At 35.6% G+C, this 25,380-nt stretch overlaps 2 protein-coding genes across 2 annotated transcripts; one reads left to right on the forward strand and one right to left on the reverse strand.

Moving 5' to 3' along the window:
* Window positions 1–683: 683 nt before the first annotated feature.
* Window positions 684–19,853, reverse strand: LOC107020217 (clathrin heavy chain 1-like). Its single transcript, XM_015220509.2, has 30 exons — window positions 19,628–19,853; window positions 15,754–15,958; window positions 15,137–15,225; window positions 14,948–15,026; window positions 14,667–14,794; window positions 13,280–13,378; window positions 13,082–13,190; window positions 12,886–12,965; window positions 12,561–12,788; window positions 12,379–12,444; window positions 11,680–11,796; window positions 11,308–11,505; window positions 11,065–11,181; window positions 10,866–10,925; window positions 7,332–7,418; window positions 7,134–7,217; window positions 6,923–7,057; window positions 6,777–6,839; window positions 6,575–6,679; window positions 6,306–6,418; window positions 5,972–6,224; window positions 5,753–5,889; window positions 5,396–5,674; window positions 4,308–5,310; window positions 3,701–4,186; window positions 3,428–3,598; window positions 3,155–3,340; window positions 2,143–2,265; window positions 1,488–1,598; window positions 684–1,282 (listed from the first exon to the last, which is right to left on the reverse strand). Exons 1-30 carry the CDS (start codon window positions 19,670–19,672, stop codon window positions 1,118–1,120), a joined length of 5,121 nt encoding a protein of 1,706 aa, XP_015075995.1. The 5' UTR covers window positions 19,673–19,853; the 3' UTR covers window positions 684–1,117.
* Window positions 19,854–23,373: 3,520 nt separating this feature from the next.
* On the forward strand, window positions 23,374–24,648 carry LOC107020247. Its single transcript, XM_015220531.2, has 2 exons — window positions 23,374–23,982; window positions 24,063–24,648. Exons 1-2 carry the CDS (start codon window positions 23,476–23,478, stop codon window positions 24,507–24,509), a joined length of 954 nt encoding a protein of 317 aa, XP_015076017.2. The 5' UTR covers window positions 23,374–23,475; the 3' UTR covers window positions 24,510–24,648.
* Window positions 24,649–25,380: the final 732 nt, after the last annotated feature.

The raw sequence follows: 25,380 nt of genomic DNA on the forward strand, positions 1-25,380 counted from the left end.
AATCCCGATTTTTTTTTAAAGTTTTTTTTTTATTTTTATAATAAAATAAAACTAAATGAAGCATTTTTAACAGATTTCATCTAAAAAAGAACTAAAATATTTTCTCCATATTGAATTCTTAAGTAAATAACTATTTATTCATGAAATATTGGTAAACTAATATTTTATGATTACCCATTTTATGTTTACCTATTTTCACTCCGCCCATGTTTAACCCAACCCGCCCATTTGGTTAACACATATATCTGGCTTGCCATACATATCTTCTTTAGAGAAAAGTGTTATTTCTTCTAGTCCAAGCAAAAATTAAAGACAGCAGTGCAATGGTTAAATATACATCAACCACCTTATTTCAAATGATTAATCCTTTTCATCTTTTTATCATTAATTAACTAGAATACCCTTACTGTTAAATAATTGAGAGCATACAATAAGAAATATGTTACACTGACTCAACCCAAACTTATAAGAAATAATTACTCAATTTTATAGAATAAAACGAACTGCTCACTTCTGGAAAAACATTAGTAATCCATGGCATTTCATCATACAAGCGATATAAGTTTATCAAACTACCATATAACAAATTTATAGATATGTTGGTTGTCTTTGTCACACTAAATTAGTAACAGGAATAACACTCCGCCCGTATAGTCCTATGAATTTCATCACAGTTCGAATAGTAAACAAGAAGCACAATACTTCCATTTACATACTAAAGTAAGCATTCAACATGATTTATCCAAAAGCATACCACCTGGAAAAGTTACAACAATTGAAAACTGAAGAAAATTAAACACCAACCCAGAAAAACCAGTTAAAGCAATATAATGCATCTTTACAAAGTTGTCTACAAAATATCCTCAACTTGCTGCCTAACTGCAAAAAATGCCTTTTTCTAAAAGAATATTACAAGGAGAGATATCAACACACTATGACACACAACAGAAACAATTATTTTCTCATAGTCTCCACTTGTGCCCTCCTCTTCAGAAACTAACTGCAAGGTACTGGAGAAACATCAGAGGGGGAGACTAAATAAAATAAAATTTAAAAAAGCCCGATTGTGTCCTTTCTTCATAATGCTTTGTTTACACCAGAGGATAACACCGTCAGATTAGTAGGAACCCATTGGTGGCATGCCAAATGGAGGCATCGGAGGCATTCCCATTCCACCCATTTGAGGTGGTGGCGGAGCAAAACCTCCACCCATACCAGCACCGCCCATACCTGGCATTGGCGGAGCAGGCAAAGCCAGAGGAAGCAGCTGAGCATACATATTCTGCAACCAAAAAAAAAGAAAGGATTAGCAAAGCCCGGTTGAGAAGATAATTACATAAACCAGATGGTCAATTTGACACAGCCGTGCATGTGATGTGGTACTTGTCATAACATTACCAAAACAATCTGCAACTTCTCTTACCTCCAAGGCTAAAAAAGAAGGAAAATAGGCAAAATACATTCATAATAGATAAGTCAATAACTACCTGCTGCTTCATAACATCCTTCTCTTCATTCTCTTTGGCTTTTGCTTCTTTTTGAGCCTCAATCTTATCTTTTATCAGCTCATCTACCTTGCCAGTGTATTCACGGATAAACTGTGCCAGGGAGGACCCAAATTAGAATGTGGATGAATATAGCACTGAACTACTAAAAAATCAAAAAGCCTAAGGCAGACAGCAAAATGACGAGGGGGAACAAAAGAGAAGGTAGAAGGTATTCATTAGAGAGGCGTATCTAAAAAGTCATGAAAAGTTTCAGATACTTCCCTCAAACATAATGAAATATATAAATCAGGACTAGCACTATACAGAGGTTACTAAAGAAATAATTATGTTCTAATAACTAATAAAAACAATTATCATGTTTCAAAGATGCTGGGGCAGGTCAAGGGTTAGGATGTAGACTTGTCAAACAAGTGACTGATACTAGTCTCAAATTGGTGATCGGATTTACTTGCACAGAAGTCTACTTTAAAGATATAAGAGAATTCAATTTGTTGCGTGACACCCATCAAAATATAAAAGACTTTATCAATACGTTTACCAGAGGAAAGGGCACAACTACCTAAAAGTAGATGACGAAATAGGCACATGCAAGAATGCAGAGACAGACATGGAAGGAAAGGAGATCAGAGGGTACCTGTAATAGATAAGGGAATGCGAAGTCGATCATATTGTTCATCCATGCTAGCTCAAGGGCAACATCTGCGCGGATCAAATCATAACAAACAAATAGGCATGATGCAAAGCATTCTTTCTTTCCCTGCAAAAGCATACAACAAGAAATATAAGATTGAATGCATTTTCCACCACAGAAAAATTTACAGATTAGATGAGCTTTAACCAAATGCAAATTTAATGCAATCAAAGTTACTCTACTCTTGGACTAGCAATATCATTTCCAAGAAAAATTTAATATGATCTACTTCACAAACAAAAACAATCTCCTTGTTCTTTATTTATTGATGACAACTATGCATATGCAATCCCCAGAAAGCATAGCCAGTACCAAGCCAGATAACCGAAGGTTGTGATGATTTACAGCCAACAGAAAAATAGTCAAGTTAAATCCATATAGCTGATCCCAACTAGTTCGAGATTGAATTGCTTCATTGATTACAAGTGTGAGAAACGTAAACAATAAAAGGTTCAAATAACAAATTACTAGGATCTCCAAGGCGCCAGAATATTTATCCCCACAACCACACCTAACCTTCATGATTTATAAGAGTAATTATGTACTCATGTATTATCTTAGATGCAAATGCCCCAGAGTTAGTTGAAACATTTGCATTCAGTAACTACCAACTAGTTGGAAAAGCTTATAGCCCAGTTGAAAGATAAAGCTTATATCCCAGTTGAAACATTTGCATTAAGTCTATTACTTGCTAAAGTTTTTTTGTTTGTTTAAAGATTTTATGCCCTAGTGATGATAAGTATGAGACCTAGAGAACCCGAGAGTAAACCTGTAAGTTCTCTTAGAACATTCAAAAGTATTGGAATCAAACAAGTCCAAATTGAGCAAAACAGATATTGATGAATCATTTAACTAGTCCAACTATTTTTAGATTATGACGTAGTTGGTACTTGGTAGGGTTGGGGAAGAAGTGGAGGATAGGTACGGCTGAATCTTGAATCCTAACCACAGATACCTGTTCAATGAAGTAAACAAGCAACTCCTCAGCAAGTTCACGATCCCCAGATTGTGAGGCTGTTTCCATTGCATCTTTGTAAAGATTATCTTTCTTCGATAGAGCAATGGATTGCTTCCACCGTCCAGCCTTTTTATAAATAGAAGCAGCAACACGCCTCATCTCAAGGAGCTCATGTTTCTCTATCTGCTCAAACAGAAAAACAAGAAATGGAACTATTATCAGGCATATGATAACTACGAAGAAAGACAACTTAGTGCAACCAGCCATCACCTTCTGTGCAAGCCCAATCTGATCAAAGCTATCATGCAATTCAATTGATTCACGTAGTCTATCATAGTCTTCCTCTTCAACATATATCTCGTTAAGGGCCTCATTCACAGCAGAAACATTGTTGCTTTGAACAGCAATCATATAAGGCTTCACTAGGCGAAGGTGACCCGCCTGGTATCATTCCCACAAAAAATGAAGGGTTAATACGGACATATAACAAAGAGTAAGCAAGAAAATCCTTGTAAGTAAAGGGTTTCAATGACAAAGTGAGACCTTTCTCATTATATCCACTACACGTGTGTGGTCCACCCTGAGTGCTAGAACATTTAAAAGATCATTGATCAGATCAGGATGCTCTTGCAAATAGAAGTGGACGGCCTTGTAATAAAGTTCCACATTAGCAACTTTCACAACTATATCTTTGAACTGCATATGATCCCAAGCATCTGGAGAATGATTCATAACAGTAGTGGCAGCATTATCAAATTCATCATATTGGATATACAAATACGTGAGTTCCTTCCAGTGTTGCTGCTCATCACAGGCACGAATAAGTTTTGGAATGTTGAGACGGGTGGAGAATAATTTTATGTGCTCCATGAGCTTCTCATGACGGTATCTGGCATATAGAACACCAAGTTCTGTAAAGATACCCATATGGGCGCGCTCCAACCCAAGCCCACTCTCCATAAGAGAGATTAATTCATTGAAACATCCTCTGTTTTGGTAAAATTCACTCACTTCCTCCAAATCATCTACCTGCAAAATCAAAAAAAGATACCACCTATCACCAGTAGTCCAGAAGATCCCCCGACATTTTCAATGAGCAAGTTCAAAAGAAATATTGACAAGCACAATAGTAGAGAGAAGCAGCAGTTACCTGCACTATAATGTTAAGCCCACAAATTTGAGCTAAACGGAACTCCTCAGCATCAACACAAGCAAAGCAGACTTCTTTCCATGTTTTTGCACTGTTCGCTTTACGGGCTGCATCAACAGCACCTTGGAATTGATTCAACTTTATAAGAGTGCTTGCCAACTTAGCCCAATTAGAAATAAAAGCAAATATGATCTTTGCAGCCTCATACAACGCTCCATCATACAAGCGATCACCAACATTTGGTAGATTAGCAACATTTGGCATTAAAATGAATTCTTCAATTTCGCCCAATCGATCAATCTTAGCATAAGCATAAATGAGTTCACTGTCAACCTTGGGTTCCTTAGTCTTTTGCCTTACCATCAGCAAATACTTCACTAAGTCATGATAAACATCTGCATCTTCTGCAGCATGAATGACATCCAAGAATTGGGTAGCATCATCTGCCCGAATAAATGATTCAATAGCATCACTCACTAATCCCTCTCTGAGTTGAGCTTTGGCAACCTGGCTCCAAACAGCATCTTCTTCAACTCGGAATGCAAACTCCACAGCACGATTTATATCACGGATGCTGTCAAGCAGAACATTGACAGCCTGAACATTCAAGTTGAACTTCTTGAAGATCGCAAAAGCTTCTTCATAGAGCTGTGCTTCAACAGCAACCTCCCCAACCGCAGGACCATCAAAATTATCAAGCCTATTGATATAGTCCATAACTCTAGATGGATCAGCTTTAATGGCTGTCAAGATAAGCAAATTCTGCAGATTAAAGTTCCCACTAAATGCAGAGTTTTGGAGCACAATCTTTTCAAGAAGTTCAATCAGTTCATGAGGAAGATCAGCTGTCATGAACGCTTTAACAGCTGCAGAAACTTGTTCTGGACTCTTGCTTTCAGGCAGAGCAGTGGAGACAACTTGATCTATGAGCTGCCTTCTAAACTCATTCTCAGGGATAAGAACTTTATCCCAAAGATCACCATCCATCCTCTCAACGACATACCTATAAATATTATAATAGGGTTATTCATCTTCAGAAATCTTATAAGTGATAAACCAACACTTGGAGACTAACAGAAAAAACAAACCTGGCTTGAAGTTTGAACAGAGAGTTCTTATTTGTTACATTAATAAGTTCATCATCACATTGCCCTCTTCTATAGGCCACAACAGCAAGAGTCGGATCACGCTTCTCACAATATTTACCCACAACACGAGAGTCATAATATGGGTTGGTCGTGAGGAAATGCTCTGGGTTATTATTGCTCTCTATGATGATCTTACCAAGAGCATTGTGTACATGCACATCTTGGCTTCCTTCACTCACAAGATGCTCCAAAAACTGTGTAAGCAGTCGCAGTCGGTTCCTGACAACCAATAGATAAGTTTAAGAGACATATTAAACTGACAATCTAAAAGTAGTTGTAACAGAGATAGACAAAAACCTTTTTTCACATTCAGCCACAAGGGGCTCAACAGGAAGCAGAGAACGAACAGAAAGGATCAAGCCTTTAATGAAATCCTCTGGACACTCGTCATCTAAAAGCTGCCCCACAACTAAAGGAGCATTTCCTGGATTGACCTATTATATTAAGTATTAAAGCTTGTAAGTCACATGATTGAAAACATTTCAACAAAGCAAGCACTAAAAAGAAGTTACCAACCTTTTGAACATAACCCTCAATATATCGTAGCATATTGTTAGTGTACAGATAGTGTGTGAGATCAGGAACAAAACCAAAGCGGTCGCAAACATTGATCAGAGGTCGGGCATCAGGAAGTTTGGCTTCCATCAAGAAGTTCTTTGTCTTTTCAGGGTCGTAGAAGTTAGATTCTCTTGTCACGCGCTCAACCTCCTTGATTTGTCCAGTCCTGGCAGCTGCTTCGATATACTTAAAGTGGATATCAGGATCCTCACTGCACAGGGCCCAAGAAAATCATTTATTGTCAAACAAGAAAAATTAGCCCAGTCCAAAATGTCCTAGCACGAGTACAGACCTCGAACTCAAATATGATCCCAAGAAGAAGTACAACCCATCGTACGACTTGAACTGCTCAAAAAGCTTAATGCAGGCATCAATACCCAACTGTTCACAGTACTCCTTCGCAACCTGATATTAATGCAAGCACAACCAAGTCCCTCGTTACATGTATTTCACAATTCACGAGAACCAATCAGATGCATCATTACAAGTATGTCACAATTCCCAAGAATCAGCTATGCCAATATCAAGCACCAAACTCTTCAGGAATAAGTAAATAACTACCTGAACTATTATTTGAAGGTTGCCTTTGATATTGATCACCAGAAGGTCCTTCATGCACTCAAGCGCCCATTCACGTGAGACAGTCCCAAAGAACTCAACCAGAGCCTGAAACACACAACATAGATAAATACACGCCCGACAACCCTCAACAGTAAGTCAATACGACCACAGTAAGTCAATACGACCACGGGAGTATACCGACCTGAGGCTCAATGGCATGTGTATTAACAATTACGCGCTTGATATCAGGTAGTTCACTGTAGTGCTGCAAAAACAGACATAATTAACCAACATTGTGATCATATCGTATGGGAAGTTAAGCTCAAAAAAGCTGAAAACCAGTCAAACCTGCAAAGCCCGAATATAAAGACCAGCTTTTTCACAAAGCTGAGCAATTCGTGGTCGATCATAATGACTGAACATTCCATTGGCTAATATAGCATCAGCAACATTTGGGAAAGTCACAAGGTTGATTTCCAAGACCTGTATACAAGAAAGTTACAGCCAAAGAAAAATGTATAAGCAGAAAGATGTCGCTTAATGAGAAGGGAACAGATACCTTAGTCTGCAGGTAACCATGCTCTGGAAGGTTAGGCTTCAGAACATCCAACAAAAATGCTGTTGCCTCACGGATCATGTTCCTCTGATATCAAAACAGAAAGAGAGAATCATTATCAACTGGTAAATTGCACCTCCAAAAATTATTCAAAGGCTTCTGAGCCACATCAGTCGTTTAGCATCATCAACAGTAACTAACCTGAAGAAATAGGTCGGTGATTGTATTGTAATCAACAGGACAACCTCCCTCCATTTGAGACATCATGAGCGCAAAATTAACAGCACCCTGCACATAAAGACAATTATTCAACTTCAACCTAAACTAAGCACCATGTCTTGATTATTTTTTTTGAGATGAAAAAGCCCCGTGTCCAATTACTTTGCTTGAATTTAGTGTCAGGATAGAAGATGTAACTTCCCCAATGTAGGAATAATACTTCATGAGTGATACAGAATTAAATATGCAACTCTCTCCTAGATCAAAGGAAAGCAAGAAATACCTATCAGGCTGAATTTGACATAGAAACTACGAGTTAATCCCGTTAAACTGGCTGAATGAATTTAGCACCCCGAAATTTTTCCAAATTTAAAAATGCATTTGGCAGCCCAGCGGAAGCTATTTGTTATCACTCCTCAGTCATCGCATAATTACAGCAGTAGTTATTAGTTTTTTCTTTTTAGTAGTAGTTATTGTCATGTCCTAGTTTCTAGGGGTAGTTATCTTATAAGTGTTGCATTTAAACTATATATTCTTCCCAGAAAATACAGGCAGAAAAGCAATTATGGTTTTAGAGTACTTTTAACTCGAGATTGTCATTCTCTCTTAATGAACCAACACCATAGGTCGTAGGAAGAGAACTCCAGATTTTATCTTGTAACAGGGGACCATAACACTATTTTATTCATTTTTCATGTCAACTCAAGAGTGGATGCTGATAAAAAGGTATAGTTATTATTGGTAAATATTTGTACAATGTAAATTGGATGTGTCTGGAAGTATGAACAAAGGCTAAAACTGCCCTCTATGGGCTCGCACAGAAACTCCATAAAACGAGGCACATGTTTATGTGAATGGGGACCAGTTTTGTGGATGAAGAAAAGCCACTAATTTTTTGCAAGTCTCTGAGAGCTTTTTGAAGGGGAATTAACCTAGGATTCTACTACACCATACAAGTTATGATTGCAATCAAGTATTGTGTTGTATCAAGTTAATTAACACCCATGAACCATGAAAATTTCAAAAGTCCACCATAATCATCAATGCCCAATGGCTAGAGGTTTGCGCATTGGCTTCCAGAGCAACTGTTTCAGAGTATTGAACATAGTTATTGGAGAATTTATTGATGGAATGGTAAGTAGCCACTTGTTACATTAAAGGAGTTTGGTGATAGAGATGGGTTATTGTAATAAATTAAATAGGTGAATAATAGTCTTAAATAAACTAAATTCGTGACTTAAGCCTTAGATTTTATCCCTTAATATTTAAATATTGTGAGTTGTTGGAAACCCGGGAAACTTGAAGAAGTGAATTCAATATATAGCTTGGGCAAGTTACAACTAACCTATTAAATATGAATTTTGACTTAATCATGTATTCCAAGTGTTTAACTGAATGCCTAAAAGTTGTTTTGTGGCTAAGTAATTATGGGAGCAAGCAAGTGCCTAATCACCATAGTTGAACTCCAATTCCTAAAGTTAGCCTTATGTGATTTTTTTGGTATGTCTATGATGGTGCCTTTTGGCCTGTTTTGGAACATGTTGAATTGTTTCCCATGGCTAGGTGACTAAATGTCATGTTGCATTATGTTAAATGTCAATATTGGAAGTGAGGGTAACTGATAGCATTCATGGTGGCTTACTTTTATTAAAGGACTTGAGATGTAAGACAAGGTTGATGAGCTTCAATGTGAGATCAAGAAGGTGCTTATCCTGAAAGAAAAGCCCAAAAACGAGCCCAAGAATTACGATGATGAGCAGATTAAGTGCTACACATACTTCATGGTCCAAATCCAAGTCCGAGAGGAGGAAGATTGGGGCCAAAATGGAACCCAAGAGGAGATGCCTACATGGAGCCCAAGAAAGGAGCTGAAACTCCCAAGAGAAGAGCTACAATTTCAGAACACAGTCAGCTGAAAAATCAAATCCAAAAGGGCTGCAAATTCATGCTCAAAGGCTGGTGAAATGGACGTGAGAATGCTTCCCAAAAAGGGCTACAACTCAAGCCAATAATGGCTGAAATACAACCCAAAGAAAGAGCTGTTTAGGCGTGTGATTCTCGGAGAATATATAGCATTTCTTTCCATATTTCTACTAGGTAGTTTCGGGAAGAATTTTTGGGTTTATTTTTATATGTTTTCCTTGGTCAAAAGCGCCCTATGGATTTTATTATTTAATATATCCATAAAAGTAGGATTGTATCTCATGTTATATAGGTTTCTCTATATGAAGGGGTGAATTTTGTTATTCTTCATTAGAACATTATTATTAATATTGTTTGAAAGATCTCTCACCTTTTACACTAGTTTGTGTGTGGTGACTATGGATTAAATCTTGCAACCTTGCCAGAAACATTTGTTAGAAGGTAATACTAATCCTTAACTTGGTATCTTTGATTTCTATAAAAGTAAATTAATGGTAATTAGTCTTATACTAATTATTGTCTCTAATTTCTTTGAATTAGGGATCGAGATCACTTTTGATCTTAAATTCTTGAATTGACTCTGTGTATCATAATTAGTTTTAATACGCTAAGCTTGAATAGTAAGATTAATTAGAGTTCTTAGCATTTAATTTTGAAATTTGGGAACTCTTTTCGAGAAATTTCGCATATCATAAACTTCTTGTCCTAGATCTTTGTATTTTCGCTTTCGCATTATTTACTTGTTTATCAAGTAACCTGATTCTCATCAGTAACACTTCGCAAGTACGTTGTGTTAGGGTTGCCGAGGTTCTAACCTTCATACTTTTAGATCCACAGCTCGTCTTTTGGAAGTGAGGGTGACACTTCTGATGCATGATGTGTTAACAGAAGAGGAAGAAGCCTCCATGCATGTAGAGTCATTAGTTATATGAGTTTGTACAATGCTACAGTGAAGTGTTTTCAGTAGCAGGAATATCTTTTCAGTTAATACAGTTAGCTGGTACCTAAGACTTGGTGTCCAGTTTCAGATTTCAATTTCAATTTATGAAATTTTTATCATGCTCAGATCTTTCATGTTGTTTTATCAGTAGTTCTTGTCCCACTATTAAATAGGTAATCGAAAAGACACTGAGTATCATAATGGTGTGTTTAGCCAGGAAGGGCCTGTTTAACATCTTGGATGCAGAGACAGTTTCCTTTGAGCACAGTAGGCCCAACTAGAGCCTGCATCACCCTTGACATCTCTCACTCGTCGTTCAGCATAGTACCATGAGATATTTTAGATGGCTCATGACTTGCTCAATTTTAGACGGTCTTGTATCGTTTAAGATTTGTTTTACAATGTTGTTTATTTCCCTTGTCAGGGCATGTTGGTCACCAATTAAATACTATCAAACTTTTGAGTTGAAATGTCCAATATTACAATTACCTTCACATTTTTTATGAATGTTAGATATTAGCTATGTGATACGCTTGACGGGGGTAGTAAGTCGGGTGAGATCACATGCCCCTAGATTTGGGTCGTGACATGCAGCTTGTAAAGAAGGCGCAAAGTTGATAAAACCATTACTTGTAAAACCACTCCAGGCATACCTGAGGATCGGATCGAAGAATTGTTTGCAGCAGGAACAAATAGTCAGGAGTATATCCAACCTGTATCAACAAAAGACATCGAATTACCAATCTCTGAATGTTCTGATATATGAAACGATAAGACTGTCTAGCACTAGATTGCAGCTCAAACAACTAAAAAGCAGCCAGAAATGACCACATTAACACATGCATGACTGACCTGCTTTGAGTATATCAGAATCTTGTCAAACTCCCTGCGCTCAGCAAAAGCGGCAACAACTTTTGGTGTTGCTCTTGCTTTGATGTAGATCTTCAAGGCAAGGTCATTATCAACAGTCTACAACAAAAAACTTACTGCTATCAGTAACTTAAGCAATAGATTGCTTGCAAGAAAAAGAAAACAATTTTAAGTGGTGAACAACAGAAAAATTAAATCTGCTTCAAGTTAAATCCTGTAATCAACCTTCACAAGGTCGCCAAGTTCCTCACTACACTCTAGCTTATCTTCAGCCAACCAATTCTCTAAGAGGTTCTTCTTATTCTGGTTGACAACAAGTCGTGAAAGTTCCAAAGACTCGAATGCATTGAGCTTCCCTTTAGTCAAGAGTGTACCAAAGTACTGCAACAGAGGAGGTGTTTGCCCTGCTTGAACAGGAACGCTCTGCAAATAGACAACATGAGACATTACCTTCCACAGGATGAAACATTAAGAAACATATTCAATTGATTTTGCAACTCTGTGACCTTGAAGGGCAACAAATAATCTGATAGGGAATAACACGGATTTGGTTAATGTAGCTTCTTTTATTTCATGTTTCGGTAACACAGACAATACCTGAAATTTAGCAACAGTATCCGGTGTACGGAGTATGCCTTGGGGGGATTCTGCAGCAAGCTCAGCAGCCTCTTTGTACTTGGTTTGAGCAAACAAATCTTGAAAGCGCTGGACAACCTGAAGCAATACAAAATTAATAGATGTGAGATCACTGTGAATAGCAGACAGCAATAAATTCCCAACATTCTGAATCCATCAGAACCACTGCTTTTGATAAATTTGTCAACTGCTAACCATAACCAAACAAAGGACAAGAGTTCACAGTAATATTAAACCATTAGCCCTGCAGACTATTGTTCTAGCAGATGATTTGCCAACAGCTTTATCAGAATATTGTTGATAAATACTGCCCTTGAGCCGAGGGTCCTTTCGGAAACAGCCTCTCTACCTCCACGAGATAGGGGTAAGGTGTGCGTACAGTCTACCCTCCACAGACCTCACTAGTGGAGTCTTGTGGGATTTCACTGGGTATGTTGTTGTGGTTGTAAATGATATCAATAACAACCAATTAATTAATTTTCATATTTGATCTACAAAAAGAAGATGCCTTTTGAAGAGCAACAGCCTGTTTATATTGGTCAAAAGCATGAAGAAGTTTCACATGCAAGAAATCCCTACATTTAAAGAAATGATGACAAGCCATCTAGTCAACAGAGTAATTCAAAAAATAGTGCATTGAAAAACAAGGTTTCCACTTACCAGATTCTCAGCACCAGGAAGGTTTCCTCTTTTGGCAAGATTGACAGCAAGCTCTAGATTATTCAACTGCAACAAAATTTGTACAGAAGTTTGTCTTTTAATGATCATGGATTCTTCAAAATTTTCTGGAAATTCATCCACAACATATACATGACACCAAAAAGAAAAGAAAATATACTTACTTGGCCACTGATAAAAGGAATAATTGTTGCTTCATTTACTGTGGCTAGCAACACTTGCCCTCGCCTGTTGACGGCATAGAAACCACCGATTGATGAAGCTTCTGAAGTCAGAAAAATAGGATCTGGGCTGATCCTATTTCTGTACACAGCAGTAGCAGTTTCCAAGTCATAGACAAACAGAAGACCAAGCTTTGTGATGACATAAATTAAACCATACTTATGAGAGATCTGCAGAAGTAACAGAGAAACTGTGTTACAAGAAACTTAATTCTTTTAGCACAGAAATAAAAGACGAAGCACATATAATAGAGAAGAAGAAAAAGACCTGCATGGCAACTGGGAAATCATCAGCAAAATCTGGAGGAAAGAAAAGATCTGCCTGTTTCTTTGAAAATGAAGGCTTCCCTGCAAATTATTAACTCGTTAGAAAACTGATCAGAGTCATACAAGGCGATGTTCTTCCCAGAAAGTCAGTAAAGAAATGTTCAACTTAAAGTAGTCGTGAAAAAAGAGGTACTCACCTGGCTGGGCGCCTAGCTCAATGACATGCAACTTTGATGTAACCTGCCCAGCATTTGAGGTTTTCGAGGCAAAAGAAATGAGTATGGAATCCCTATCATTCCCAGGTACCTGGTTAAAGCAAACAACAGTCAGAGCAGTAGAACATGGAAGCAAGCTACCTGACAAATCAAGAAATTGTTGAAAGGAACTTTTCTTACTCTTATTGAGGCAAATGACGCAGCATGAGCCTCAAGAGCTTGACTGCGTTGCTGATCCACTGAAAATAGTTGCATATTCCCTTTGACCAGTTGGGGCTTCTACAAGACCAATCAAAATGGACAGCCAAATGACGATAGTAAATTCACTGAACATTAAAATTAAGAGAAATCATCGAACAATAACAAATATCATGATTAATTGACACGTCTCTTCCAAAGTTCAACGGATAGCATATATTGAGCTTAAAGTTCTTTCGATTCATTTCCCATTGCTGGAGTGCCAGAAAAAAAATTATTTTTATTTTTTGCTATTTCAAAAAGAATTTTCAAAACTCAAAGATGGTCATTTTGACTTGCTGCAGTTGAAAACATCCAACAGCACAGCAACAAAACTCTTGCAGTGCAATTTTATCATGTTTTTTCAAGGATCAAATTAAATAATGAGCCCGCCCCTCTACCGTTCACTTAAATACCAGACTTTTGCCTAGAACAGGCTTCAAGAACTCATGACATGTGCCTAACCCACACATCACGCACTGTGCTCTTACCATTAGACCAAAGCCCTGGGGGCTCAATTTTATCAGATAAAAAAACCTTCATAGTGAAATAGTTGAATATGACCATCTATTCCTACACTTCACAGTCACCCTCGGCTTTGCTCCATGTTTCTAAACATGGTTGACATGAGCTGGACTATGCCAAAGAACACCACCTTCCTTCTACACTGCTGCAGTGGAGTCAAACAAAAGAATTGGTGGAAGAGGATCCCAGCATGCATTTGGTGGTCAGTATTGAAGGGAAGTAACTCTAGATGTTTAGAGGACCACAGAACTTCCATTCTAAGTATCAAATTAAATTGGATACTGTTCTTTTTTGGGTGCAAAACAACCCTGCAAATGATTGTGAAGCCATTCTTGACATTATAGAGTCTCTGGAAGTTTGTCTGGGGGGAACTATTATTTTGTCGATCTAGGGGTGTATTTGTCTGGGGGGAACTATTATTTTGTCGATCTAGGGGTGTATTTGCACTTACAGTGCTACAAAGGGATCTTTTTAGTGAACATGTCAAAAGCTTACTCCTATTTTTTTAATCAGCCTTTGAACTATTGTTAATGAAATGTGTTACCGGTTTTTTTTTTAAAATAGTTGAATAAAAGCCAAAATGAAATTAATGTTGCAACAAATAAAGGGACAGTGACACAATGTGAACATGTGCACAATCACATGATTTTTTAAAGGCAACAAGCAATTAAACCTTCCCTGATATTTCCACCCTTCCTAATGACACTACGGAGTAAGGACCATACTAGTGGGAGAAGAAAATTTGCTAAAAGAATAAACACCAAGACTAAGATTTTCATTAGCAACACAGCTTAATATTACACACCTCTGGCGAACCTGGTGCAATACCAATCAAAACCAACCATTTCTCTGAAGGATCACATCGATAGTTGATAATTTGGTTGTTAGCTAGATTGGCTGTTCTATCAAACATCTTTACAGGCTCGGAATCACCTGTATAAAGAGAGTTTGGGAATCTTAGGGACAGTTAACCATCTAAAAGAAAATTGAAACAGTAATAAAAGGAAGAAAAATAAAACAGAGCTTCCCCAAGCGAAATGGAAGAAGAAAAGCTGGCAATATTAAGATTGAAAACGAAAAACTTACCTTCAATTGGCCAATGGTACACTGAGGTTTGTGTGACAAGACCTAACATCTTAGGGGTAATCCACTTCCAGAAAACAACCTGAACAAACAGAGCATTGAAAGTATATGAACACCATCATAAATGCAGGGTCAGAGGATTGATAACAGCTGCAGCTAAATGAATTTATTGAAGATAAGAAGAGCCATTACCTGCTCAGGCATCTGATGTGATTTAATTTTCTGCTTTGCCTCAATATTGAAAATTTGTAAGTGGTCTTGAGTAGTTCCTGGAACTTGAGCTTCAAGAAAAAAGGAGAGAGGACTGCTTTGTCAGCAAACATATAAAAAATGATAACCAGAAGTGACAGGTCAGTGTCTTCACCATTTCGCCTAAAAATGAAGAATGGAAACCATTTCAAATCATACTACTTCTGCGACTCTTGATTAATAAGGTGATATCCAACTCAACTATCCTCAAGGAAAGCAATGACACAACAAAGTCAAATCCTAATCAACCTCAATGTTTCCTGTTTTATTCTTTTAAAAGTACCTCACTATGTCCTTTATTTTTATAACTTTGATGACCAAAAGTATGTTTGATGTCATTCCTCTCGTCTTTTGCCTAGTCTGAAGTTCTTTCGCATACAAGGTGATGAACAATAAATCAAGTTTTTTCACTTGAAAGTCTGAATAACCCAACAAACTAACAAGTTAATTTAAAAAAAAAAAAAGCACTAGCATGCCCAGCATTGTTACAAAAAATTAGACAAACCAATAACATAAGCTAATGCAACAACAATTAAAAACTCTTAGCAAAGATCTCATACCTTTTAGAGCCAGAATTCTGGTATTAGGATTCATAAGAGCAGAGTCTGCCGTAATTGGGCGCCTCAATGGCTGCATTGGCATGTTCATATCAATAATCACCACACTATTTTGTGGTGAAGTCTCCCGTACACATATATACTTATCTGATTCCATGGTAACATTGGTGAACGTGATGAACTGTGGATTAACCCCTATACTTTGCAACTGCAAAAACGATGGACAAAACACAAAATTCAATCCAGATTTTAAGTTCACATAGAAATTGAAGTTCTCAATTAAAAATATTAGTATAATCCACGTCACAAATCTGAGAATGAATTAATATCATAAAAGTTGTTTCAATTTATATGTCTGTGTATGAACAAATATCATAGCAACTTAACAATTGTTAGCCACATTACACACGTTCAATTTATGTCAGTAGAAAATATAGAGAAGTTCTAGTATTTTTCTGTCAATTTTATTATCATATTGTTCTTTATAGAAAAAAGTGATCAAGAAAAAGATTTCATTGATAATCATTTAGATTTTTTATAATATTGGCCTGAGATTATTTTAATTGGAGTACCATGGTCAGGATTAATTTAACCAGCCCCAACTTGGATGAGACTGAGGTGTAGTTATCATTGTTGCTTAAAATCACATAGAAACTGTAGTTCTCATATACAAAATATATCACAACCTAAGTCACGGATCAGATAATGAACTAATCTCATAGTTCTAAGCAACATTTTGTACGTGCCAAGATGCCAGAAACACCATATATGCAATGAACCTAACGTTAAACTGGCGGAAACATGACCGCAACAGGGGTGGAATATCTCCTTCAGAAGGCACTTGAATGACTGGGAAATGGCCAGGTTTGTTGAATTAATGCAAGTGCTTGAGGGTTTTACAGACATCTCTACAAAACCTGATACTATCAGATGGAAGAATGATAAGGATGGCAAGTTCTCAGTAAACAGAACTTGAAAAAGAGGCAGGTATGCAGTCTTAAAACAGGTCAAGAGCTTGGAATTATGTCTGGAAGGGTTTGGCTCCTGCCTAGGTTAAATGTTTTGCTTAGCTAGTAATTAGAAAAGAAGACTTCACAGATGTGATATTGCAACAAAAGGGGTTTCAAGTTGCTTCTAGGTGCTTGATGTCCAATGAGGCAGGAGAGACAAGCAACCATCTATTTCTTCACTGCAAGGTCACCTCGCAGTTGTGGTCTTTGTTCCTTATTTAACAGAGACCAGTTGGTTAATGCCTGAGCATACAGCACATCGGTTAAGTTTCTGGATCAAGACGAGGAAAGTAAAAGACAGAAGAATTGGTGGAGAATAATCCCATCCCCATCCTGTATTTGGTGGACAATTTGGAAAGAAAGGAATGGGGGATGCTTTGAAGACAGGGCCAACACTACTCAGAAGATCAAATGGAACTGCATTGCAACCTAATGTTTTTTGTGTCGAGAACATTGTATAGAAGTTGAACAGTAGATCTGGTAACGAATTAATAAAAGCTACAAGCCACATGCCACACGCGCTAAGTTGTAAGCACTAACAAGACTACGAAACTCAATCTAGATTTTATAATCATATTCGGACTCCTGAGCTCTGGATTTAAAATAATACATAACCTAGGTCATAGATCTGGGTGAACAAGTATCACAGCACATCTCACACGTCTAAGTTCCCAGGAACAGTTACAACTAATAAGTATATGTAATTCTTTCTAGATTTTAAATTCATGTAGTAACTTGAGTTCTCAATCCAAAATGATATCATAACCTAGGTTGCAGATTGGGCAATGACTTATCACAGTTCTAAGCCAGACTTCACACATGCTATGTAGCCGAAAGTTCAATGCAGAATTTAAATTCACGTAGAAACTAAGTTCTCAATTAAAATGATATCCTAAAATAGGTCATAGTCTGGTAATGAAGTAATCACAGTTCACAGCCACACTTCACCTGTATTAAGATACCAATAAGTAATCACAGTTCCCACGAACAGTTACAGATAACAATTGAAGTCAATCAAGATTTCAAATCCACACAGACACTTGAGTTCTTAATCCAAAATAATACCATAAAGAACTAGTATCACAGTTCTAAGCCACATTTCACACATGATAAGGCGCAAGAAAATCTAAGCACAATTTAAAATCAATCGAGGTTTAAATTTGCATAGAAACTGAAATGCTCAATCCAAATAATTGCATAACCCAGGTCACAGATCTGGAATGATTTCTCACAGTTCTATGCCACATTTTACACATAATAATTTCCCGGAAAAATAATAAGAGTATAAAACAAAATTACAGAGTCTATTTTCACATACAAACTGAAGTTCTCAATTCAAAATAATACCAAATTCTAGCTTGCAAAAATGTGATAATGAACTAATATCAAAACAGTTCTAAGCCACATTTCCCAGATAGTTGCCAAAAATACTAGTATGAAAATGAAATACAATCGAAATTTTAATATATAAAAACATAAGTTATCAATACAAAATAATATCATAACCTAGGTAATAGATCTTGTAATGAGCTTATTTTGCACAGACTAAGTTGCACGGAACACTGATAAAAAACTAACAATTCAAAATTTCAGAGTATAAATTTAAATAAGAATGTACTTTCTCAATCCAAAATCATATGTCACAGATCTGTTAATAAACTAAAATCACAATTTTACGACACATTTTGCATGTGCTAAGTTGCAGGAAACACCAAGAAGAATACGAAACTCAATCCTGATTTTAAATTTACATAGAAAATGAAGTTCTCAAACCAAAACAATACCATAACCCAGGTCACAGATCTGGTAACAAACTAATATCACATCTCTAACCCACAATCCACATGGGCTACCTTGCCAGAAGCACTAGTAAGTAGTAAGAGCATGAAATTCCATCCAGATTCTTGCAATGAACTTATTTAATACGTACTGTGACCAGAAACACTGCTACTAATTCAAATTCAATCCAGATTTCAAACTTTCAAGAAAACAGTGGTCATTTGTCAATCCAAGATATATTTTTATGATAATTGTGGTGTCCAGGCCAGAATGCACAGACCTCGACTAATTCCACGACATTACCATATCCTTTGTTGCAGATCTCAAAATTAACTGAAACCAGAGAAGTCACTCACATTTCACAGTGCTAAGTTGTCAGAAAAACTAATACGAAAACGAAATTTCAATTCCAATTCTGAATTCACATCGAAACTAAAGTTCTCAATCCAAATTGATTGCATAACCTGGATCATAGATCTGGTAAGGAACTAATATCATAATTATGATCCACATCTCACACATGCTAAGTTGCCAAAAGCACTAAGAAAAACACAAAATTCAATACACAATTTAGATTCACAGAGAAACTAAAGGTCTCAATCCAAAAAAATAAGGTCTCAGATCTGGTAGAGAAGTGATCACAGTTCTAAGCCACATTTAGCTGGTGATAAGTTGCTGGAAATACTAATAAAAACATTAATTCAATCCGGAATTTAAATTCACTGCAGAAACTTATAAGCTCTACATCCAAAATAAATATCATAATACTCTAGGTCATAGATCTGGCAAATGAGCAAATGTCACAGTTCTAAGCCATATTTCAGCCTTTCTAAAAAAACGAATTCAATCCAGAATTTGGATTCACACAGAAACTAAAGCTCAAATATTGAAGACAATATGTTAATTAAGTTTCCAGATCTTCAATCAACTCATATCACAATTCTTAGCAACATTTCTCAGTAACGAGTATCAAATCAAAGCAATTTCGACTGCTAATCTGAATTCGCGATAAGACTCAATCAGTATCCAGCACGGCTGAATAAATCGTTTAAATCACAAGAAGAAAAAATCAGAATATGAATAGATACCGTTAGGGCCTCTTTCATAGTGATCGGAGCATTAGCTGCCGCCATGATGACGAGATCTCAACGGAATTGCGAACAGAACGACGGGAGATCTCCGATGAAGAAGCAACCCTCGAACCCTTCGAGGGAAAAAAAGAGAAGAAACGGAGAGAGAACAAAGAGGAGAAAGAGATCTAGAGAGAGAGAGGGGGTGGAAGAGGGTTCTTTTTTAAGAGAGAGATGGAGTGGGGAAAGTGATAGTATACGACAATGGTGAAAATGCAATTTTTCTTCTTCTTTTTTTGGAGTGAAAATGCAATTTTCTTCTTTTTTTTTCGAGTGAAAATGGAAATTTGGATTTGGAAAATTAAAAAAAAAAAATTGGGAAAGATATTTAAAATTTTACTTTTCTCGTGGGGTATTCACGGTTTGATTTAAAAAACATTCAAATCAAATTATTAAATAATTTCTAAAAAACAAATAAAAGAAAAATCAAATCAAATGTAAGAATTAGTCAATCAAGAACTCCCATGTTCATGAGACGTAAATAGCGAGATGAGAATGTTATGGAGTACTGATGTACTAGGAGAGGTTATCTCACGAACAAAATATATGGGATAAGGTGAAAGTGGCACCAGTTATGGACGAGATGAATAAGGCGACACTAATATGATTCGCCTGGAAAGTTGACTATTGTGAATTTTAGTAGAAGTAGAGGTAGACTGATGAAGTATGTGCTTGAACTGATTAGCGACGACACAACAATTTACCAAGGATATGAGCCTAAATAGGAGGATATTCAATATTGAGGTTGAGGAATAAGGCAAAAAGTTTGTACACAGATGAGTGTCGTTTAGTTTCTCTTATCAATGGTATTGTTAGTATCGTACTGCTACTACATATTACATGTTACTTTTCTTGTTTCGTTTGGCTGGTATTGTTTTGTACTTCATTGTTGTCTATATGTGTTACTTGAGTCTAAGATCTAATGAAAATAATATCTTATCTTCACAGAGCATGAATAAAGAGAATATTGAGGTCGAGACATAAAGCAAAGTTCATAAATAATCAAGTATTATTTAATCTCTCTTATCAATGTGTTATTATTAATCTTTCAAATAATAATATTTCAAAGCTCTATCCATTGACATTTTCGTTGGATATAAATACTCTTATTATTATGGTAGTAGTGGTTTAACCAAATGCTCCAAACTCACTACCAAACCAGATTTCAAACAATGGACAACAATGAACATGGAGAATATCCCAATGCCAACCAGAACCACCCTTTGAACAAGCCACCCTAGCACTGTCTCTAAATGTAGTGTTGATATCTACTTGAGTCCATGATCGATCTATACGAAACAATTTTTTTATCTGCATAAATAGGGGTAAGGCTACACATTAGTCTCTCCAAAGCGTACTTGTTTAAATTATACTAAATATGTTATTGTATATATTTCTTATCAACTTTGTTCACTTTATTAGAAATATGCAGGGGTGGCTCGACAGTGTTAAAAAAAAGGCATGTGTCTTAGGCCCTCAAATTTAATGGGCCATTTTATTTAATAATAATAGGTTATAAGTTATTTTTTTTTAAGAAATATTGAATACTATTTATAAAAAAAAAAAAAATTCATGAAAAATTAAGGAATTATTATAAGAAATTGGGAAAATAACTTGTGTGTCTACTTTTTAAAAAATAATTACCATATTTGTCAGTATTATTTTTTTAACCATAAATGTCAATTTAATTGAATATTCAACTTCATATTTTTTCTCTCGCCTCAAAATTTTCCCACGCCCGCAACTGCAATTTTTTCTTCTCTCTCGCGACTGCAATTTTTTCTTCTCTCTCGCGACTGCAATTTTTTCTCTCTCTCGTGATTGCAATTTTTTTCCGGCGACTTCAATTTTCTCTCGCCATTGCAATTTAAAGGTTAGTGTTGAGTAAGATCTGTTAGTTTAGGTTACTTGCACTGCATTCTGCGATTTTTGTTGGTCTCCTTTGCACTTAACTGATCCTTTAATGTGAGCTTGCAATTGTGGTCTTGACAGTGCCCAGATCGTTACGCCTTTCTTCTTTTTGTGTGGATTTATGTTGAGATTTCGTTTGATTTATGTTTACGTTACTTGTGTGCCTTTTTGTTTGATGATTTATGTTGAGATTTCGTTTGATTCAAGTTCCTGTGAGTGTCTGGTATTCAGTTCTCTTCTCTAATAAGTATGATCTCTTGTTAGCATCTGTGTAATACAACTTTAATTCAGGTTTAAGTCACTTTTTAGCATTTGTATAATACAACTTCAATTCAGTTTTATTTTACTTGTTAGCATCTGTGTAATACAACTTTAATTCAGGTTTAATTCACTTTTTAGCATTTGTGTAATACAACTTCAATTTAGTTTTAGTTCACTTGTTAGCATCTGTGTAATACAACTTTAATTCAGGTTTAATTCACTTTTTAGCATTTGTGTAATACAACTTCAATTTAGTTTTAGTTCACTTGTTAGCATTTGTGTAATACAACTTCAATTCAGTTTTAATTCACTTGTTAGCATCCGTGTAATACAACTTTAATTCTGGTTTAATTCACTTGTTAACATCTGTGTAATACAACTTTAATTCAAGTTTAATTCACTTGTTAGCATATGTGTAATTCAACTTCAATTCAGTTTTAATTCACTTGTTAGCATCTGTGTAATACAACTTTAATTCAGGTTTAATTCACTTGTTAGCATATGTGTAATTCAACTTCAATTCAGTTTTAATTCACTTGTTAGCATCTGTCTAATACAATTTTAATTCAAGTTTAATTCACTTGTTAGCATTTGTAATACAGCTTTAATTCATGTTTAATTCACTTGTTAGCATCCGTGTAATACAACTTTAATTCAGGTTTAGTTCACTTGTTAGCATCTGCGTAATACAACTTCAATTCAGTTTTAGTTCACTTGTTAGCATTGTGTAATACAATTTTAATTCATGTTTAATTCACTTGTTAGCATTTGTGTAATACACATTTAATTCATGTTTAATTCACTTGTTAGCATTTGTGTAATACAACTTCAATTCAGTTTTAGTTCACTTGTTAACATCTGTGTAATACAACTTTAATTCAAGTTTAATTCACTTGTTAGCATATGTGTAATTCAACTTCAATTCAGTTTTAATTCACTTGTTAGCATCTGTGTAATACAACTTTAATTCAGGTTTAATTCACTTGTTAGCATATGTGTAATTCAACTTCAATTCAGTTTTAATTCACTTGTTAGCATCTGTCTAATACAATTTTAATTCAAGTTTAATTCACTTGTTAGCATTTGTAATACAGCTTTAATTCATGTTTAATTCACTTGTTAGCATCCGTGTAATACAACTTTAATTCAGGTTTAGTTCACTTGTTAGCATCTGCGTAATACAACTTCAATTCAGTTTTAGTTCACTTGTTAGCATTGTGTAATACAATTTTAATTCATGTTTAATTCACTTGTTAGCATTTGTGTAATACACATTTAATTCATGTTTAATTCACTTGTTAGCATTTGTATAATACAACTTCAATTCAGTTTTAGTTCACTTGTTAGCATCCGTGTAATACAACTTTAATTCTGATTTAATTCACTTGTTAACATCTGTGTAATACAACTTTAATTCAAGTTTAATTCACTTGTTATTTATATTGAATTTTTGAACTATGTATTAAAATTGAATTATGATTGCAGTAAAAATGTATTAAACTTGTATTAAAAAAAGTGTACATGGTGCAGGGAGTATATTGCCACTTGCTTATGCTATTGTCGATTCAGAGAATGATTCATCTTGGAGGTGGTTTTTTGAGCAATTCAGAGATGCATTTGGTCAAAGACCAGAGATGTGTATCGTTTCCGATAGGCATGCAAGCATTATTAAGGCAGTTTCAACAGTTTATGATGAAGTACCTCATTTTGCATGTATGTGGCACTTACTGCAAAACATAATGAAAAATTTCAGAAGAAGTCAACAAAGGGTCACTGAGTTGTTCTACTCTATGGCAAAAACATACACCATGACAGAATTTAATCAATGTATGACAATGGTTGAGAAGATAGATAAGAGGATCAAAGATTACTTGTTGAACATTGGATACAACAAATGGTCGCGTGTGCATGCTGAAGTAAACAGAACTTGGATGATGACATCAAATATAGCAGAATCAGTCAATTCACGAACAAGACATGCCAAAGTTCTTACAGTCTTGCAACTCTTGGAATTCATGAGACAACTTGTACAGAAATGGAATAACAATAACAGATCAAAGGCGACATTTTCAGGTTTTCACCTTGGAAAAAAGTATGAAAATATATTGCGGCGCAATAAAACTGCATCAGAGAAATTAAAGGTATGCCTAATCTGTTTGCTAGTATTTTTTCTTCGGATTCATATCTAACATCTCTCTTGAATATATATTTTTTTTCATAGGTTGTAGAGACAAATAAATATGTGTATACCGTACTTGATGGTATTACACAATTCACAGTATGTCTTCACCAACGTACATGCACATGTGGGAGATTTCAATTGGATGAGTTACCATGTCCACATGCTTTGGCCGTTTTAACAATAAAACACACTGGTTATGAGAAATATTGTTCGGCTTACTATACAAGAAAAAATTTATTGTTGACATATCAATTTCAAATGGATCCCCTGCCAAATGAAAGTACATGGAACACACCAACACATGTTCTTGAAGATATTGTACTTCCACCTCATGGAAAGAGACCTCCGGGAAGGCCAAAAAATAAAAGACATACTCAACTGAGAGAAGATGGATTCAAGAAGGCGAAAATTACATGCAGCAATTGTGGACAACATGATCACAACAGGAAGACTTGCAAAAATGTCAGGCCTTATGATCAAGAATAAAAAAATAATTTGTTTAGTAGTTTGTTTTAGAAGCTCATTGACTCTACGAATTTGGATCATGTTCGGTTATATGGTTTATATTTTTAGTTCCGCAATCTCGTGTTATTCAGTTTAATAGAATGCTTTCTTAGTTGTGCAATCTCATGTTATTCAGTTTACTGGAATGTTTCTATGTGTATAGTTACATTTTATATGATATATAGATGAAATGATATAGTTTACTGGAATAACTCAGTTGAGCTTGAGGCTTGGAAATGTCTTGCTGAGTATATTTGTCAGGTTGGGGAATTTGGGTGATGCTTGGTATGTTTTTGGTTTGTTAGTATTTTTGTAATATAGCTTTAATTCAAAGTTTAATTCACTTGTTAGTATTTGTGTAATACAACTTTAGCTTAGGTTTAATTCAGGTTTAATTCAATTGTTACATAGATTTAATTCAAGTTTAATTCAGGTTTAATTCAATTGTTACCATTTGTGTAGTATAGATTTAATTCAAGTTTAATTCAGGTTTAATTCACTTGTGGAAATTTTAAGATTAATGTCTTGTTCTAATTCTATAAAGAAAAATAGGATTTCAAAAAAATAAATAGTATCGATTCGTAACACAGAAGTTCATATATTTGCAACCAAAAAAAATACATGATTTTTTTTATAGTTTTCACAACTTATTGAGGTTTCATGTTTACCTCGAAAATTACAATTTTTTACTACTCAAATTACATATTCAAATAAAACTATAACTTTAAATCAACCTAATTACAATTTTTTACTACCATTTCCTGCCAGTTTTACATGAGCATTCATAGTGTCATTCAAACAGAAGTATGAGGAGCATTGACTTCTTTAAACTCAATCATGCATACTTCCAGCA

Source organism: Solanum pennellii, chromosome 5 (assembly GCF_001406875.1).
Source record: "Solanum pennellii chromosome 5, SPENNV200".
Taxonomy (NCBI): domain Eukaryota; kingdom Viridiplantae; phylum Streptophyta; class Magnoliopsida; order Solanales; family Solanaceae; genus Solanum; species Solanum pennellii.

Coding starts and splice junctions, on each gene's coding strand:
- LOC107020217 (XM_015220509.2), bottom strand. CDS start 19,672: ATGGCGGCAGCTAATGCTCCGATCACTATGAAAGAGGCCCTAACG. Junction 12,445..12,560: donor TTCCTTTTATCAGTGGCCAA/GTAAGTATATTT, acceptor ATTTTGTTGCAG/TTGAATAATCTAGAGCTTGC. Junction 11,182..11,307: donor AACTTGGCGACCTTGTGAAG/GTTGATTACAGG, acceptor TTTTTGTTGTAG/ACTGTTGATAATGACCTTGC.
- LOC107020247 (XM_015220531.2), top strand. CDS start 23,476: ATGTGTATCGTTTCCGATAGGCATGCAAGCATTATTAAGGCAGTTTCA. Junction 23,983..24,062: donor CTGCATCAGAGAAATTAAAG/GTATGCCTAATC, acceptor TTTTTTTCATAG/GTTGTAGAGACAAATAAATA.